The sequence below is a fragment of the Kwoniella europaea genome, chromosome 3 (assembly GCF_036810445.1).
Source record: "Kwoniella europaea PYCC6329 chromosome 3, complete sequence".
In the NCBI taxonomy this organism is placed as follows: domain Eukaryota; kingdom Fungi; phylum Basidiomycota; class Tremellomycetes; order Tremellales; family Cryptococcaceae; genus Kwoniella; species Kwoniella europaea.
Genome location: NC_089489.1, coordinates 447,036 through 461,554, shown reverse-complemented (window position 1 = coordinate 461,554; position 14,519 = coordinate 447,036). Strand labels below are relative to the sequence as shown.

Here is a 14,519-nt window from a genome sequence, read left to right as displayed (position 1 = left end):
GACAATCAACCCAAGTTCAGTATCCCATCGAGAACAATTCAGCGGATGGAGGAACGAAGATATAGGTAATACTCACCAGCAGCTATCGTCTCACCATTTCTTCTGATCAATACCCTACCCATCTCCTTATTCTGCTGAGAAGTTTCGATAGGTATCCTAGCGTTGTTATTGGATGTCGATCGAAGGGTAATTTCAATCGTTGCTGTCATTCCTTTTTGTAACACTCTGCGAGAGCCCAAAGAACATAGGATTAGTTAATTCTCAGTACCCGATTTATCATCAAGAGACGAAGAAAAGAGCCTAAAAATCATTCGAGGACCGAAGCAAATACGAAAAATGTGTTTTCATACGATAACCGACCATTCACTCACCTGGGATTCTTCTTGGTCACCTGTCCTTTTTCCAAAACATTAACCAACCTACTAACCGTGGCAGGAAGATTAACCGAATGATGGAACAGCTCAACCGAAGTTCCAATGATGATTGGTGATTGCAAGTCAAATACCAATATCTGAGTCGTAAATTTAGATACCAAAGGTACAGGTAGACTGGTCGGACAGAGAATAGTACCGATCGATAAGTTGATTGAATCTATACCTGATAAGTATAGGGTTACATTTTGACCTGATACGGCATAAGGAGAAGAATCTTCATCTACTTCGATGGCTGCGGCCGTCGCCAAAATCATATCAATTTTAGTCATCCCTTTCTCTGTAGCTAGTGTGAAGATGATGGATTAGGCTGAACCACTCACTCCTGACCGTAGCTACCTCATCTCCAGGTACTGCTCTCAACCTATCACCAACCTGGACCACCCCACTACACAGCCTACCTGATACTGCTACACCCGACGCAATCGCAGTTTGACCTTTGAACACGTTCGATACGGGTATTCGTAGTGGACTTTCATAAGGTCGAGGGGGAACTTCGACTTTGTCTATTACATTATGTGACAAAGTCAGCTATCACTTCTTCTTCTTCTTGCAATCCATCAATCCGCTCGCCTTAGTTGACTCACCTAAAGCACTTATCAACGTAGGACCATTGTACCATTCTTTCAATTCTTCAACATCGTTCTCCAAAATATTTATACCTTCCATAGCGGCCAGAGGCATAAAGGTAGTTTTGGCAGAGGCGAATCCGGCCGAAAGCAAGAATGGTTTTAGAGCTTCGACAATCTCTTCGTATCGATCCTGAGACCATGAAACCTGTGGGCAAAAAAAGATATAAGCTATCAGTCAATTCAAATTTAAATGACAACTTGAATAGGAAGACAAATAATCTCTCTTGATGTTTTCGCGGGAATACTGATCATGGGAAAAAAGGAAAAAGAAGAGAAACACCTACAAGATCCATCTTATTGATCCCAACAATAATCTCCTTAACTCCCAAACTCCTGACTAACCAAGCATGTTCCCTAGTCTGTCCACCCCTTTCGAAACCAGCTTCGAACTCTCCCGGAGATCCATCAACCACCATTAACGCTACGTCCGCTTGGGCCGCACCAGATATCATGGCAGGTATGAAATCTCGATGTCCAGGTGCATCAAGTAATGTATAATTCCTATGAGGCGTTGTAAAGTGTGTGGTAGCTATATCGATCGTAACTCCTCTACACAAAAGGAGAAAATCAACGTCAACATCATTTTCCCGTTCGATGATAGAAAGAAATGCAATGTCCGACTTACCGATCACGCTCATCACCCAATGCATCTAGACCCCAAGCAAATGCAAAACTACCTTTACCGATTTTCTTACTTCCTCTTTCATTGGCTGTTTTCTCCTTCTCACTTAATTCGCCTATATCATATAATAGTCTACCCATCAAAGTGGATTTACCAGCATCGACGTGGCCTGTGAATCAACCACAAAAAACAACATCTCGTCAACAGCTATTCTCACAGAGTGACAGTCCATGCGAAATGACGGCGCCCACAGACTCACCAACAACGATCAAACTGATATTCTTCTTTCCCGACTCTTCCTCCTCTTTCCTGACTTTCGCTATCAATTCCTCAGTCTTCATTGATAACGCAGCCCTCTCCTTGTACTTTTCCTTCTCAGCTTCCAAATCAACCTCTTGGTCAAGATGCAAACCTGCCAAATCCTGCTGGGCGACAGTCAACGGACTCTTGCTTCCACTTCCCTTATTTGTAGGTGTATTTGACCCCGACGATCCCGCTTTGCTCGTACTGTTCACAGGCGAGTTCGGCTGAGTCTTGGGCTGAAGTTTTGATTTGGGCGTTGTACCCGTCTGAGTACGTGGTTTACCTGGTAAAGAAGCTGATTTCTGAGTGATGGAAGCTGCTTTAGCGGCTTTAGCAGCTGAAAATTGATTATTAGTTAGCATCAGTCGTCTTTTGTTAGTCAGTGAAGTACAGGCAGAAACATAGAAAAACATAGCAATGAATGTGAATGAAAAACGGTGGAATGGTGAACATGGTTATATAATGGTACATCTCAAGCCAAAAGTATATCTCTCGATCCTACATTCTACCATCATTTTGAAGTGGGTTTAGAGCCTGTCCCTTTCGCTTGTTTCTTGACTGTCGTATTTAGATCCGCCGTACCCGCTCTTCCCTGCCTCTTTCGAAGCACAACTTCATCTGGACTTTCCGCAAAGGCCTCTTCGAACCTTTTCGTCAACGCTGAGATGTCTGTGGCGAGGGGCACATGTAGATTGGTGATCTCCATGTCTGTTTTATTTTGATCTGCGGATGATGTAGATGTGAGGATAGAGAAGAATGTTGAAGGTGATGAAGATGACAAATGCGATTTGGGTGTTTGGGGGATAGTAAATGCCGAGAAGATATCTGGACCATCTTGTACTGTTGAAGTGGAGTTAGGCTCATCAATGGCCATCGTGTCTTCTGACAAAGGTGTTGGCGCTGCTTTGGCGGCAGATTCTTCCCTTGCCGCTCGGGCTGCTGCCATCTTCTGGGCTAATTTCGATAATGGTTTTGACGCAGAGTCCGAGATCGGACTTTGCGTGCCACTTGCTGGGGTGGACGACGATGGAGATTTGGTAGGTGTTCGAAGTAGATTTTCGGCAGATTGACCGGCAGCAGCAGCAGCAGCTTCTTTCCGTTTTTGAGCGAGTAAAGCAAGTTTTGACATCGGCTTAGCTCCATTTTCAATTGATGAGACTGCTGTTGCTGTAGGTGCGGGGGAAGGTGAGGGTGAAGATGAAGTAGCTTGTTTTCTTGATAGGGATAACCGCTGCAAGGCCGTGAGTGGCAGTTGTGGAGAATCACTCGATGAGGAAGATGAGGGTATTGACGAGAAGAGATTCCTAGGGCGACGACGAGGTTGTTCTTTAGGTGTAGGACGAAGTGAGGGATGTGGAGCTTCGCCTGATTTGGACGAAGCTCAGCCGTATGTTTCTACTGCTTGATATATATATGACAGATAGGCATTTGTAGAAAGAGGTATACTTTCCGCTAGAGATGTACCAGCAAACCCAGAAGAATGAAAACATGAAAAGATGGAGAACGAAGTGGAATGAAAAACAGTAATTCAAGAGGAAAGAAGGAGAATTTTCAGCTCACCTTTCTTCTCGTGATCCTGTCTCAACCAATGTACAGCTTTCTCCACATCAAACCAGTAATGCCATAAAGAATCGGCGATCGCATCGTCCGATATTGGCGGTTTGATATCTTTTAAAGCGTTTCGTGCGATTGGCATAGCCGATGCCATTTGAGCTGTTGAGAGACAGAGTGAGCTTGTTGGTCAGACTTTGGACCGATGTAACTAGCTTACCTTGCTCTTCTTGAGAGTAACCTTCCTCCTCTTCCTCATTCATCTCGTCTGAACATATCAAGATGCCATCAGCTCTTGCTTCGCTGTGCTGAAGAAAGCAGACCGCTCACCATCGAGATCCATATTCCTGACGAATCTGTGTCTTGACATGTTGAGCTAGTTTGTCTGATGGTTATAATGGTGAGTTGAAATTGATCAATCGGAGTACGGAGAGAAGTGACAAGTCAAGGATCTGCAGTGATATAGCTTCCTTTTTCTTTGTTTCCGGTTCGCGATGACCATCCCAACTCAAACCCGACAAAATGGTGACGTAGGGGAGAAAAGAGAACGGAGTAGACACCCATCTCCGTTCTGATGGCTTGTCCTCGTGGGAACTGCGTGCTATCACTTTGCTTCCGCTTCCGGCATAAGATATCGACTGGTAGTAGTGACGTGGACGGATTGGGATATAACGGTATTTTGTAAGGCACAGCAATAGCAGATAGACAGATAACTATGACCGAGTGAGGACAGTTGACCGATATATATATGTATATAGACATAAACGTTGATCAACATTCCTCCAACCATTCATACATTCATACCCCTCCTCACACTTTCATATAGCGTCCGTCTTGAAGACATACTCGTAAAGCGAATCAATCAAAATGGAAGCAATCAGACAGAACCCAGCAGAGTTATTTAGGTGAGTACCGTCGTTCATTCAACCACCTATGGTCCAGCTCGCATGTTGATCATTTGCTTTGATAGATTTGTAAACATGTAAGTTCCGCATAGGGTTCTGTTAGATTCCCTAGTCTAGCTGCTTTGGATCTCGACCTCTCGCTGGATCATCAGATGCTGATGGATGCAATGTAGTGGTGTAGGAGGTTTCGCAGTAGCAGGAGGAATTGGGTCACTCATCAACCATTCCTTCTCAAGTATAATCATCGGTATATACGAAGTAATGTGAGTATCTACCATTGAAATATCACTCCTCACAGTCCCATCATCTCTACGGAGATGACATCATCTTGATCAGATGAATACTACGCATGATGCTCGTTACCTCTTTTCCCACGACTGACACCAAGCTGATTATATCTCATCACGATAAACAGTATCGGTGCCCTCATCATCTTCCTCGAAATTCGAACACCCACAGAAGAACATAAAGTACTCGTACACAAATATGCAAGTTTCATGCATTCCTTCATCGGTCGAGGTGTCTGTAAGTTATCTATTCTGCAGAGGTTTTAGTTATGCACTGACCATCAGCTGACTTATGGGTATGCCATAGTCTACCTATTACTTGGTGTCCTCATGCTCAAGTGAGCTATCTCGCTAATACCCGTATCCTATGGGCTATGAGCTGACTATACACCTACAGCTACTACACTATCCTCTACGTGTGCGGTACGGTCGTAGGATTTGTGGGATTAGCATATATCGCATTGAATTTTGTTCAGATGTTCGAAGCTCCTTCGTGAGTAGACTTTCTTTTCATAAATCAATCACTTAATATCGAACCTTCACTTCTCGGATCATCACTCCTCATAACCCTTGTTCCATTAGATGATTCCACTATCTCTCATGATAACATGACTAATGATCTACCGTTCAACTGCAGAACGATGCAACCTCCTAACACCGATCCCGAATCTCAACCAGTCTGGCAAGGACCTACCGAGTAGGCTACAGTACTTGATCTGTCCCTACGAGACTAGGAGATTTCTTCGATTCCCATACCCCGTACCCCGTTTATCTCGCCTAGACACATACTTCCGGTGAATCAGTACAAATCCGCCCTTGTTTATGATCCTACACTTGAGAAAGACATAAGATCGATCAGAGTAAGATAGATGGTAGTTGCTTATATATCAGTGAATGCTCATATACCATATGAATATGAAATATATCTATACATACATATCAATATCAAACTATGATATCAGCGCCTCTGCTATGTTACGGCCATGACCGCATGTGGTATCACACCATCGGTCAAATCCGTGTGTTGTGCCCACTAAGTTATCTATCACACTCAACTTATCACCTCTTCGTCGAGGATACATCTTCACTTGACATCTTCTTTTATCCTCTCAAACAAATCCGTCCATATCTAAGTATTCAACATGTCCGAGAAATCTCTCACTCCCTCTTCTTTACCTCTACCCGCTCAGTCCCCTTATAGCGGCAGGAGGAAATCCAACTATCCCAAGATCCTCCTCGGTGTCTTATTCGTCCTAGCTACATTAGTAAACTTCGGACCATCCATCTCATCCCTCAACCCACTCAGAAATGATCTAAAGTTCGTAGATGATGAGAATTGGATGGATAGGTTTGATCAAGGGGATATAGAGAAATGGTCTCAATGCCCTCAACAGCCTAAAGCTTTGTTTCCTAATACTACTTGGCAATTGAGTGATGAGGAGAAGAAGAAGGTTGTAGATACGTTCTCGAAAGCTGTCGTGAGTCAATCATGCATCATACCTCCTGTCATTTACTATATAGTAGGACTATAATTTTGATAGAAAAGCTGATTGTGACCACATGACTCGACGTACTATAGCAAATCCCCACCGAATCATTCGACGATAATGGAGAACCTAACGAGGATCCAAGATGGAAACCATTCTTTGATTTCCAAGCTTGGCTGGAAGATACTTTCCCACTTGCGTGAGCTTTTGTCTCTTGCTGCCGTTGTCGTTATAGGCTGACGAAGGCACTATGTCAATGCATATAGTCATACAACAGCTAAAATAGAATACATCAATAGTAAGTCATCTTGGAACATTCCAACTCAGCCCGGCCCCACGGCTGTCTGCGAATTCTGCATAGATAGAGATAGGACTGATCAATGATTGTAATCATGTATAGCTTTGGGTATACTAGCCACTTTCGAAGGAAGTGATCCATCCCTGAAACCATTACTACTGTAAGTATCCCTATCCAACGAACGAAACGAACATGATTAGATCTCTGACTCGGTCACCCCAGTATGTCTCACTACGATGTGGTCCCCGCGCCATCAGATACGTTCGACCGATGGACTCATCCACCTTTCTCGGGGTATAACGACGGGACGTATATCTGGGGAAGAGGTGCGGGTGATGATAAACCATTACTTGTTGCACAATGTAAGTGTAGCATGAAAAAAAAATAAATAGAAAGCTTCTGCTTCTACTTTCATGGAGAACAGTGTTGACTGACTGAGCAATATGCGAAATACTACAGGGGAGGCAATCTCCAACTTACTCGAAAACGGTTTCAAACCCCGACGAACTATCATTTTCTCCCACGGGAACGACGAAGAAGAGGTATTTGCCCGAAGAGGTCAAGGTCACATTGCACCTTTCTTGGAAGAGAGATACGGTAAAGATGGATTGTTGATGGTCATTGATGAAGGTAGTGGTTTGATTGATGATGTGAGTGGTTTGATGGATCTCCAACGATTAGCTTTGCGATATTGCGGAAGGGATAGGCTGACTCAATGGTTGGTCGCCTAGTTCTATGGCGCTCCATTTGCCATCCCAGGTATGGGTGAGAAAGGCTATATGGATATAGTTGTGAGTGGCTACGCTGTCAAGATCTTCGTGACGTATGACCAGCTCACGCTGACTCGATGACAATAGATTTCAGTCGGTACTGCTGGTGGTGTGAGTGGAAAATCAAAGGAAATCATGTGCCAAGACTATCCAACTGATATATACATCTCTTAGCACTCCTCCGTCCCTCCTACTCATAGTGGTATCGGTATCATGTCGCAAGTCGTCTCAGCCTTAGAAGATAACCCATTCCCTAACAAGGTCAGTACAAATGAAACATCCTTCCATACTCTCAGCTGATCCTTCTGTTTACCTGCTTTCTTAGCTTACACCCGCCTCACCCCTCTTGACCTCACTGGAATGTGCTCTCGCCCACTCTCCATCTGTGCCATCACACTACTCCAAACTTCTCAAATCGGAGGGCCCCAAATCATATCCTAAGCTCGCTAAAGTACTAGCTAAAGAAAATCTCAAATCGAAAGCTATGGTAGGAACGACCACCGCAGTGGACGTCATTAACGGAGGAGTAAAAGTAAATGCTTTACCTGAACTAGTTACCACATTGATCAATTTCAGAATTGATTTTTCGGAATCTATCAATTCTACTCAATCGCATGTGAACAGGCTCGTATCGCATATAGCTAAAAAGAATGGATTGGATTATCATGGATTTGAAAGTAAGAAGAAGGAAGAGTTGGGTGGGAAGTATATCTCAATAGAGTTGTTGGGTTTACCACTTGAACCTGCTCCGAGAACTCCTGCTGAGGGTGGGGTATGGGAGCTGTTCGCTGGGACTGTCAAGTGAGTCAACCCGAGACCTAAACCTCCACGGACAAACGATTGATGGATTTAATGATATTTTCGTAGAGCTGTCTTACCTGGATCCAACGGTGAAGAAAGAATCGTTACTCCCTATGCTTCGACGTGAGTCAAAATCACTTTTCTTTCTTCGATAGAATACTGTATTTCTTGGCTAATAGATTGTGTGATCCTGATTGTAGCGGAAACACCGACTGTAAGATGTATTACAACCTTACCAAGAACGTATATCGTTTCATGGGATCATCAGTTTCAGCAGGTTCCAATGCCGTGAGTGAGAAAAACAAACTCAAACAACTCTCTCAAGTAGTATGCTGATTATATGCTTTTGAACTCAAATCAGCACACTGTCGATGAGAAATTCGCGATTGAGGGATACTTCCAAATCATCAAATGGGTCCACGCTATTATCCAAAATTCAGATTCTTACGATGGCGAAGAGTGAGCGATGAAACTGTAAGACAAGGTCGATAGTGGATTTATCGATCACTTGAAGGCCATTGTGTAAAGAAAGAATACAAAGTAAGATTGCTTAGTTGTGAAACGTAAGGGCAAGGGAAAGAAAGAGAAGAATCAAGGACTTTTCAGTTACTCAGTTATGATCGATAAAACATATGAAATTCAGAATACCAATATCGGATATAGAGTATTTGCATATTTAAGGATATTTCCAATGTCTCTGTCGGATCTGTATATACGTTGCTTTGAATGGATTTACCAGAGATTACCCGAGTTCTGTAAATGAATGGAATCAGCTCAGTATTCCTCCAGAGTAGAAGTGAAGGAAGAAATAGCTGGAAAGCATGAAGTATAAGTTGGACGACTTACCCCTTGAGCCGCTTATTTCTTCCCTCCTTGAGAGGCACGAGAGGATGCTCGATCTTCTTCTGTCTCATCTTCGTAACCGCCGAAGACTGCGAATTAGAAAGTCATCATTAGCAGAAAAGTCATGTAGAAACACATATCTGTATATATGTGCGTGTAATAATAGAACTAGGATTGGGGGACATACGAGCTGCACCCATCGATGAAGCTCCTCCAGGACCTAGAAATGTGTAACTCAGGTCAGCTAATATCCACTTACACATATAGAGCATAAAGTAACCAGCCGAAAAATCTCAATTCGAGATGCTCTTGAAGTCTATTCTATTCCCCTACGCAAAAAGCCTACTTACCCTCTCTGACCTTTCTAGTGGGTCTAAATCCATGAGCAGGGTTCGATACTCTGTCGGTCTTAGGATCTTGCTGTTCCTCTTCGATATGCGCCCCACCATCCCTAACAGGTTCAGCGTGAACTCTCAATTTCTCCAATCGTTCCACTTCGATGTCCACACCATCCCCACCATCTCTAGGAGGAGCGAGGGAAAGTGCATCTTCTTCTTCGTACTCTTCGCCGAAGAGCTGGATGGACTGTTTACCCCCTGGTGGGTCTCGGACTTTACGGGAAGGTCGAGGGACGGTAGTCCGGTTGGAAGGGAGGGAAGAGGCTTCGGTGGTGGGGTCACCTATCTCGGCCTGTAAAGTATTGATCATAAGATTCAGTAAAGATATCGATATTAAGCTGATTTTTGTTCAAGAATGCAGGTAGGCAGGGGAAGTTGGGGGGATTTTGGGATTTTGGTAAGATGATAAAGTGAGTATATTGCTCGACTTACCTCGACGAGATCCGCAACAGCAGCGTCCGTAGCAGCTTTACTGAATCTACCGAAAGTCGCATATTCTATCATAATAATACAAACCGTCAGCTGATGCTATACTTGTATCACTGAACTGAGTAAATCGAGACTACACTGACTAGGTAATTTTTGGATTTCAGAGAAATTTTGATTGACCGTTACTCCTGCTGACCTAACGTCCATCAGAAATTCCATCAGCTTGTGCCTGCTATCTTAGGGGAGGACGAGAAAGCTGAGTGGGTCGTGAAGACATACTTGAGAAATTCGAGTAATGATCTTTTGGAGAAAACGATCTTGTCGCTATCAAAAAGTCGTCATCAGCTCATGCTTCTTCGTGAATATCGACTAATATAGGATTATTAGCTGATACGTACTTATCCCAATTCATCATTCCTTTTCCAAAAAATCAAAGAGCCCAGACCGGATCAGCTATAGGCCATGACCACATTCCCATCGGTACCACAAATCAATTCGAAGCTCACCAATGGTACCTCCCCTATATGAGGGAATCACAGGATAAGCTGGTGCTGTACAATCACATGTTAACGAAGTAAAAACCGAAGCTTACCAAGTCTTAGGAGCGTCCATCTCGAACGGATGGATGGGAGTGAAAGTTGACGCTTGGCTGTTGGAACATGATTCAACGTGATTGATCGCATTCCACCATATCAGCTTGATTGCCTCTACAAATACCAGATTGGTATGTATACATACTCTTGTCTTTCGCCTGACATGTTGTTAGTGATATAGGTGACTTTGTACTGATTGATATATCTGAAATGAACACTGATAGTTGATAGTTGATGGATGTTAGTTGATTTCTTGATTTTGATTTGTCTGCTACTATACTACTATACTACTATACTACTATACTGGTAGTTACTCGGTCGCGTCCCTCCACAACGGTGCGTGATGATCCGTGCGTCCATCTTACGTTGTCTCATTGTGGCACCTGGGTCATATCCCAAACAATGCAAACACATATTCATGCAAGAAATCTCAAGCTCATATGTATGTGTTTCGTGAGTGTACGAGCCGATATTGTGACTCTCCTACTTATCCCTTGCTCCTCCCATGGCACTCTCAAACAACCTTCCCCCAGGACCACCCGGTCCACCTTCCCTTCTTCCACCTCCACTACTACCTCCCCTCGCACGTTCTCTATCAATCTTCACCCTTTTCGATGCTCCAGGACTCTCCTCTCTCGTCTGAGTACTCGATTCTACCATATATAAGCACTTGATCAGCCCTTTGCTTCTTATCATGTAATTATCCAAGTCAACTTACCCTCCAAAGCTCTCTTCCGAGGATCACTATACCCTTCATCCCTCGTGTGAGCTTGAGCATGTGAATTTTCATTAGATCTGGGACGAGAGAGCGATACCCTCCGTTCTCTATCTGACTGCGTAGGGGTAGGTCCCATTCTCTGAGCAAGACTTGGTGCTCTACTACTGCTAGTCGGTGCGGATGAGCTTGGGCCCGGTCCAGGACGAGGTGGGAGAGCATGCGCCAATCTGTTGGTCGTGGTGGTGGTAGTGGCGGTCGTAGACGAAGGTGGGACTGAAGATCGAGTTTGTCGAGGTGCTTCTACTATCCTATCCGCTTGGGTATCGGGTCTCGGAACAGGGGGCGGTGGAAGTAATTCCCTTGGAGCAGCATTATCCCTTCTAGGTGTTCGATCACCGCTAGCACCCGTGTTGCCATTTCCATTGGTAGGTGCAGGAGGTACAGAGGGTGGAGGGCTTCTTCGATTACTTGGTTCTCGTGGAGGCGGTCGAGTATCTCTACTCCTGGGCTCACCGCGTCCCTCTCTATCTCTCTCGCGATCATCTCTATTATGATCTCTCGCCCTTCTTTCCCGATCTCTTTCCCGATCTCTTTCTCTATCATCGTGCCTTCTATCTCTTTCTCTTTCTCTCTCCCGCTCACGCCCCCCATCCTTCCTGACATTGGGCGGCTCATCGATTCTTCTAGGTTCCTCATCCCTCTTCCTCTTCTCCCCACGATCATCTCTGTCTCTCACACTACGTTCTTTCGTTTCTCTAGTACTGCTACTACCCTTCTTATCGTCTTCTCTTCGATGAGTGGTATCCCTAGAACCGCGTCTCGATTCCCTTCGATCATCAGCCAGTCTATCATGTCTAGCCTGAAGCAGATCTTCCTGTTTCTTCCTGTCTTTATCTTCGTCCGTGACAGCTGTCGCAACTTCAGGTGGCTTGTCCTTGTCCCTTTCTCGGTCTCTATCATCTCCTCTCCTCCTATCTCTATCTCTATCCCTGTCCCTATCTCTATCTCGCTCACGTTCACGTTCACGATCCCTATCCCTATCCCTATCTCGATCGTCTCTATCTCTTCGAGATGATCTTCTAGCTCCAACACTAGCTTTCGACTCGACACTGCCACTCCTATGTGTTCTAGAAGCTGGAGCAGGTGAAGTTCGTCTAGAGGAAGACGGGGTGGGCGATTTGGGTTTAGCCGGCTCTACTAACGGCTGAGGGGCGGATGGCGCGGCAGGTGCAGGGGTAGGTGCAGGGGAGGATGAAGAAGGGGGAGGCGCAGGTCGTTTGATACCGAATTTCTTGGCTCGGGCAGCTGCACGGGCTTCGTCGACCGAGAGATCCGAGGGTGGACCCATAGTGGCTGTCGATGATGCTCCGCTGGCAATACGCGCGGCGGGTCCTGTAGGTGTAGGTCCATTGCGTCCATCAGAAACGGATCGAGTAGTAGAGGCAGGGCCGGTGGGAGCGGCTGAAGCTCGGGTGTGCCGAGGTGCAGCAGGAGGCGAAGCGGGTCTCGCGGGAGACGCTGCACGTGAGGCAATTGGCGTAGATGCTCTGGGGCTTGAAGCAGCAGGTTCGGGTGTGCCCCTATGTCTGAAATCAGCATTGAGTGATATTCAGGGTGAGTCAACAGTAAAAGAGGCTCACTTGATTTCGTCTTTGACAGCTGGTGGAATAGCACTAGCAGAAGACTTGGATCTGCTTTCCTCCAATTTCTGACGTATCTTGTCGCGGTCAGCAACGGTAGGAACTGTTGGTACAGGGGTGTTACCGCCATTTGCAGCAGCTTGTGGTGTAGATCCACCATTGGTAGCGGGACTATCAGTTCCTCGAGGTCCGGTAGGTACGTTTTTGGCTTGAGCGGCTTGAGCGAGACGTTGATTGTTAGGCTGATACAGGGTCCAGGACGATAGTCTGTCAGCCGGCATGTTGGGCAAATTGGTTTCAAACTGAAGAAAGAGAAACATACATTGAATTTGGCAAGTGGAATATACGGTCTAGTTTCTTGTCGTTTCTTCAGACCGGACAAGAACCTGCGGAATCACATGAGCTGAAGTTCTGGTGTTTATGATACTCTTGGAAGGACCAGCTCACGAAAGACACATCATCTTGAGATCATTAGTGATCTCTCCGTTTGCACCACTCTGCAATTTCTTGACAGCATCCTCAACGGATTTACCGTGTGTGTCAACCACAGGGAAGAATTTGATAATTTGAAGAGCAACGATGATAGCGTTTTTGTTATGCATGAATTCTGCTTCGGCCCAACAAGATGTCAATGCCTAATCAACCATTAGTCAGACCAACTATCCTCTTTCTTGAACAACTGGCAGGGGAAACCATCGGTCACTCACCCTTGTAAGAACGTTATGACATTTATTATAGTAAGTATTGAATTCTTGCCATCTCATCGGTTTGAATGGGCCTGTGCTTTTCCTCTTAAAGAACATCCCAGGCAAAGGTTCGGGTTCAGATCCTTCTTTGGTAGTTTCGGGCAGACCTAGAGCTTCAGTCCTGTACTTCTTTTCATCCCTGTGCCAAGCATCTAAATCCGTCAAGATCGCCGCCAAGCATCGTCCGAGATTTCGAGCTTCACTATCTGTACACGAGAATATACATCCCGCCAGATTGTCATTGAAAAAGTTGTTGTAGGCGAACAGCGTTGAGAATCCGGGCGTACCGAGATCATGAGCCGTTCGAATGAATTTTGCGACGAATACTGCATCGCAGGGTGATAAGATCGCTCGAGGGTAGAAACAGTATTGATGTAGTATGCCCGGGAGCTGAATCGAACTGGCCTTGTCGTCCTTGGCTACCAAAAACAACCAAACCAAAAACATCAACCAAAATGCCAGATCCGCGTGTGTGAGATTGACAATCTACGCACCATTACCAAACCATTTGTTGCACTCAGCTTTTAACCTTCTCTTGACCACAGCATTCACCTCCTTCCCATGGGCTTCCTTTTCTTTCTGCAAAACAGCCACTCTGTTCTTCAACCTAGTCAATTCCGCTTGTTGTTCCGCAACGGCGGCTTTGTCTTTCACCATGACTCGCCAACCAGATACGACTGATATATTTCGATTGATCGATTTGATCGCTTCGTCATACGATTCAGCAGAGTATGCAATATCCTGCATGGTGAGGTGCCAGAAGATCACGAAAAATTGAGCGCTGCAAATCTCACCGCAATCAGCATAATTTCCAGATCGTTGAGGTTCAGGGCTCACCTCAATTCGTCCTTGACTCCTGCAGGCAGAAGCGACTCGGCCTGGTTCATCGTGGAGGTCAAAGCAGGAGGCCACCATGGTCTGGGTTTGGCGCCAGCCTTCGAAGCAGCGACACCATCCCCATTTACATGTTCTGCTTTCACTTCATCCATTACTACATCTTCGCCGTCAACTTGCGGGGTGGCACTCATGGGTGAAGCAGGAAGAGCATTGGCGTTTATGGCGGGA

General features: G+C 45.3%; 6 protein-coding genes across 6 annotated transcripts; 2 read left to right on the top strand and 4 right to left on the bottom strand.

Annotated features, from left to right (window-relative positions):
• Positions 1-38: 38 nt before the first annotated feature.
• Positions 39-2,350, bottom strand: V865_008034 (uncharacterized protein; the record flags this gene model as incomplete). The annotated part of the gene is made up of 7 exons (XM_066231775.1): positions 39-225; positions 372-666; positions 755-937; positions 1,019-1,208; positions 1,348-1,612; positions 1,689-1,854; positions 1,945-2,350. 7 exons carry the CDS (start codon positions 2,348-2,350, stop codon positions 39-41), a joined length of 1,692 nt encoding a protein of 563 aa, XP_066087872.1.
• A 149-nt stretch (positions 2,351-2,499) lies between these two features.
• On the bottom strand, positions 2,500-3,909 carry V865_008033 (uncharacterized protein; the record flags this gene model as incomplete). Its single annotated transcript, XM_066231774.1, has 4 exons — positions 2,500-3,353; positions 3,549-3,701; positions 3,760-3,807; positions 3,870-3,909. 4 exons carry the CDS (start codon positions 3,907-3,909, stop codon positions 2,500-2,502), a joined length of 1,095 nt encoding a protein of 364 aa, XP_066087871.1.
• Positions 3,910-4,406: 497 nt separating this feature from the next.
• On the top strand, positions 4,407-5,432 carry V865_008032 (uncharacterized protein; the record flags this gene model as incomplete). Its single annotated transcript, XM_066231773.1, has 6 exons — positions 4,407-4,444; positions 4,618-4,707; positions 4,860-4,969; positions 5,039-5,069; positions 5,129-5,224; positions 5,369-5,432. 6 exons carry the CDS (start codon positions 4,407-4,409, stop codon positions 5,430-5,432), a joined length of 429 nt encoding a protein of 142 aa, XP_066087870.1.
• A 441-nt stretch (positions 5,433-5,873) lies between these two features.
• V865_008031 (uncharacterized protein) lies at positions 5,874-8,550 on the top strand (the record flags this gene model as incomplete). The annotated part of the gene is made up of 13 exons (XM_066231772.1): positions 5,874-6,209; positions 6,311-6,417; positions 6,485-6,516; positions 6,619-6,676; positions 6,739-6,878; positions 6,976-7,166; positions 7,248-7,307; positions 7,374-7,397; positions 7,461-7,547; positions 7,612-8,087; positions 8,154-8,210; positions 8,288-8,375; positions 8,449-8,550. 13 exons carry the CDS (start codon positions 5,874-5,876, stop codon positions 8,548-8,550), a joined length of 1,758 nt encoding a protein of 585 aa, XP_066087869.1.
• Positions 8,551-8,819: 269 nt separating this feature from the next.
• V865_008030 (uncharacterized protein) lies at positions 8,820-10,515 on the bottom strand (the record flags this gene model as incomplete). The annotated part of the gene is made up of 12 exons (XM_066231771.1): positions 8,820-8,840; positions 8,934-8,944; positions 9,011-9,019; positions 9,118-9,150; positions 9,281-9,620; positions 9,761-9,825; positions 9,901-9,953; positions 10,037-10,081; positions 10,156-10,174; positions 10,264-10,277; positions 10,350-10,406; positions 10,496-10,515. The coding sequence occupies 12 exons, from the start codon at positions 10,513-10,515 to the stop codon at positions 8,820-8,822; spliced, it is 687 nt and encodes a 228-aa protein (XP_066087868.1).
• Positions 10,516-10,833: 318 nt separating this feature from the next.
• On the bottom strand, positions 10,834-14,482 carry V865_008029 (uncharacterized protein; the record flags this gene model as incomplete). Its single annotated transcript, XM_066231770.1, has 8 exons — positions 10,834-11,003; positions 11,069-12,648; positions 12,709-12,950; positions 13,031-13,094; positions 13,156-13,343; positions 13,416-13,873; positions 13,949-14,235; positions 14,292-14,482. The coding sequence occupies 8 exons, from the start codon at positions 14,480-14,482 to the stop codon at positions 10,834-10,836; spliced, it is 3,180 nt and encodes a 1,059-aa protein (XP_066087867.1).
• Between the last annotated feature and the right edge of the window lie 37 nt (positions 14,483-14,519).